This window comes from Nestor notabilis, unplaced genomic scaffold (genome assembly GCF_000696875.1).
Source record: "Nestor notabilis isolate BGI_N333 unplaced genomic scaffold, ASM69687v1 scaffold26514, whole genome shotgun sequence".
Taxonomy (NCBI): domain Eukaryota; kingdom Metazoa; phylum Chordata; class Aves; order Psittaciformes; family Psittacidae; genus Nestor; species Nestor notabilis.
Genome location: NW_009927363.1, coordinates 152 through 3,337, shown reverse-complemented (window position 1 = coordinate 3,337; position 3,186 = coordinate 152). Strand labels below are relative to the sequence as shown.

General features: G+C 50.4%; 1 protein-coding gene across 1 annotated transcript; it reads right to left on the bottom strand.

The window, feature by feature from the left end:
• Window positions 1-328: 328 nt before the first annotated feature.
• EIF3I (eukaryotic translation initiation factor 3, subunit I) lies at window positions 329-2,810 on the bottom strand (the record flags this gene model as incomplete). The annotated part of the gene is made up of 8 exons (XM_010014030.1): window positions 329-493; window positions 826-918; window positions 1,153-1,226; window positions 1,559-1,648; window positions 1,753-1,863; window positions 2,188-2,315; window positions 2,427-2,576; window positions 2,745-2,810. Coding segments are annotated over 8 exons (794 nt in total), but the record flags the coding sequence as incomplete, so codon positions are not given.
• Between the last annotated feature and the right edge of the window lie 376 nt (window positions 2,811-3,186).

The window sequence follows — 3,186 nt, the reverse complement described above, 5'->3', positions numbered from 1 at the left end:
TCCTCCCTGGGAAGAGTTCCTGTCTGCCCAGGGGTGGGGAGCCCAGCACACAACATCTCAGGTTAATTTTATTCTAGACCAGGAAAAAAGCTCAAACCCCACAGAGATGCTTTTCCTCGTGTTTTATAAAATATTTGTTTATTTCCTGATGATGTTTTTCTTCCTCTTCTGATATATAACTATGTCCAGTGCCCTCCAGGAGCCCACCTCCCCTCCTTGCCTTCACTTGACCTCCTATCAAAGCCAGTCCTGCTCTTCCAAGCTGGTTGGGTTTCTAGTTCTCCACCTTCAAACAGACCCTGAGTTGCTACTAACTGTGTCCTCTGGTGAGACTTTGCAACAGTTCAGTGCTGGAGCTGATGGACTAGGCAATGGGTTGGAGGGAAGAGCAGAGGAGAGGAGAATCCTCCTTTAAGCTTCAAATTCAAACTCAAAGTACTGGGGATCGAAGTAATGGATGCGAACGTATCCATCCTCACCCCCACTGCTGTAACTGTACAAGAGGAGAGACAGGGTAAAGTCACTGATGTTGTCAGAGAGCACTGCCTCTAGGTTTAAAACAAATTGTGGTGAAATCTGTTCTCACAAACCCCCCTGAAATGAACAAAGGAGTCACAAGACAAAACAAAGGATCAGGGACACAGCTAAAATGTGTGATAGGGAGTAAGTGACCCCCTCTGGCCAGCCTGGGGGAGGCAGCAAGGCTGGAATGGGAGCACCAAAGGTGCTTGCTCTGTTCCCACCAGAGCTGCTGCGAGACCAGCTGTGCCCAGACCACACAATGAGCTTGGCTTCACTGGGGCATGCTTCAAGACCCACACTCACCTCTTCCCATCGGGGTGAAACGCAACGCTGTTTATGGGACCAAAGTGACCCTTCACTCTGCCAAACTCTTCTTCAAAAGCCAAGTGGAAGAACCTGGGAGAAGGAAGATGATATGAATTATTATTATATTATCTATTATCAGAAGTTGGGAGCCTGATTATCTCCAACTTCTGGAGCTAACCAGGAAAATTAAGGTTTCCTCAAAAAAGCTCTGCAAGTTTAATGACTTCTCTGACACTAGCAGCAGCAACATGCTTTGGAAGCAGCACCCCTGGCCTGTCAGCGCTCCAGGTGAGGACTCGGCCTTGCCAGAGGAAAAGGACCAACCTTGCCTCGAATTTGCCAATCCTGGTGGAGGTTGTGGTCACATCCATGGCCTCCTGCCCACCACCAAGCACCACCTGCAAAGGAGAGAAGACACAACACCTCAGAGGTGCTTACACCATGCACTCTGGGGCAGGCAGATGAGGAGGGAGCCAAGCCTTGGGGAAGCCTCCACTAACCCAGAAACTCAGAAGTGGGCCTGACCCCAGCCCCAGAGAAGTTCCCACCTCCCAGACACGCTTGTTTGAGGAGCAGAAGCTTCATGCCCTGCACCAAACCACAGCAAAGTTCCCCAGACTCATTCCACAGTCATGTTTCTTAGCTGGCCTAGTGACACTCTGTCTTCCAGCTACCCAGGACAAGGTGGGAGTTGCAGTAAGCCCGTTAAAATGAGTGAGCTCATTCTTACATGGTCAAAAATGGGGGAAAGTGCAGCAGAGTTCACCGGTCGTTCCGTCCGGAATGTCTTCAGATGCTCAAGTGATGTGCAATCAAAGAGCTAGGAACAAAAAGGAGAGAGGTATTCTGTCAGAAGCCTTGCAAGCCTGCAGGTCTTGCAAGCTGATCTCAAGAATCCACCCCATTTCTGAAAGGAGGCCTCACCTTGGCTGTGTTGTCCTTGGAGGCAGTGATGAACATGGTCATATCCCTGGAGGTCTGAATATCATTGATTTGCTTGGTGTGCTCCTTGATGTTTGAAAGCTGCTCCCCTGACTGAAGGATAGAGGAAGCAGTTTTAGCAAGGCAAGTGAGCACACACACAACTTCCCTGTTAGAAACTGGTTAGGAGATGCTGCTGCCAACAATGGGTCAGATGTTGGTACATCAGCCTTGCTTAACGGAGCCTCATATTTGGAACTTGATGATATTTAAGGTCCTTTCCAACCCAAACCATTCTATGAATCCACGATATTTTAAGTATCCTTCCATAAGGCTGCTGCTTTGAGCCAAAAAGCCTATATTCAGTCCAACATCACCACAGGAACACTGAGATCTCCTTCTCCAGGGAGGGAGGATGCTGACCCTTATCAGACTGACCTTGGCACTGAACTGGTTCAGCTCGCCGTTCTCATGTCCTGCGATGATGAACTCTCCCAGAGGGCCCCACACAGCACTAGTGATTTTAGAGTCACTGCAGGGGATTTTCATGTAAGGTTCGTTGTTCTCTGCAGGAAGAAAGGAAGGAAGGAGACAGACAGACAGACAGAGTGGCACCGGCTCCAGCAATCAACGCTTCCCCTTATTCCCTCATCCAGGCATTGGCCTGGATTCCTCACCGATCTGGCTGGGGTCCCGGAGATCAAAGAAGCTCACAAAACACTGATATCCCATCTGCTTGTCTGTGGAAAACATGATGATGTTTCCTCCAAAGTCAAAGCCACAGGTCCTCACTGCAGAGCTGGTCTTCACCAGGGCAAGCTGCTTTCCTGGACACAGAGCAAAAACTGTCACTTCACTGGGTATTTTATTGCAAGGCTAATATAAAGTATCAGCTCGTGTCATGCTGCCACCACGTCCTCTCAGCTTAGCAGACTTCTCTGCAGGACAGAGCTGTGCCTCAAACACAGCTATATGGGAATGGGAGAGTCTCTTACCTGTTTCGCAGTCCCAGAGCCGACAGCTGTTATCTGCAGAGCCAGTGAGTACATGTCGTGTGTCCCCTGGGTCACCAGTTAGGGAATATCAGCGTGTTCTCATCCAGCTCCAACCCCTGCCATGAGCAGGGACACCTTCCACTAGAGCAGGTTGCTCCAAGCCCCTGTGTCCAACCTGGCCTTGACACTGCCAGGGATGGGGCAGCTACAGCTCCTCTGGGCACCCTGTGCCAGCGCCTCAGCGCCCTCACAGGGAAGAGCTTCTCCCTCAGAGCTCATCTCAATCTCCTCTCTGGCAGGTTAAAGCCATTGCCCTTGGCCTGTCCCTACAGGCCCTTGTCCAAAGCCCCTCTCCAGGTTTCCTGGAGCCCCTTTAGGCACTGGAGCTGCTCTAAGGTCTAAAGAAAAAGGCTCCAGCTCTTGTGTTAACACAACCTATGCA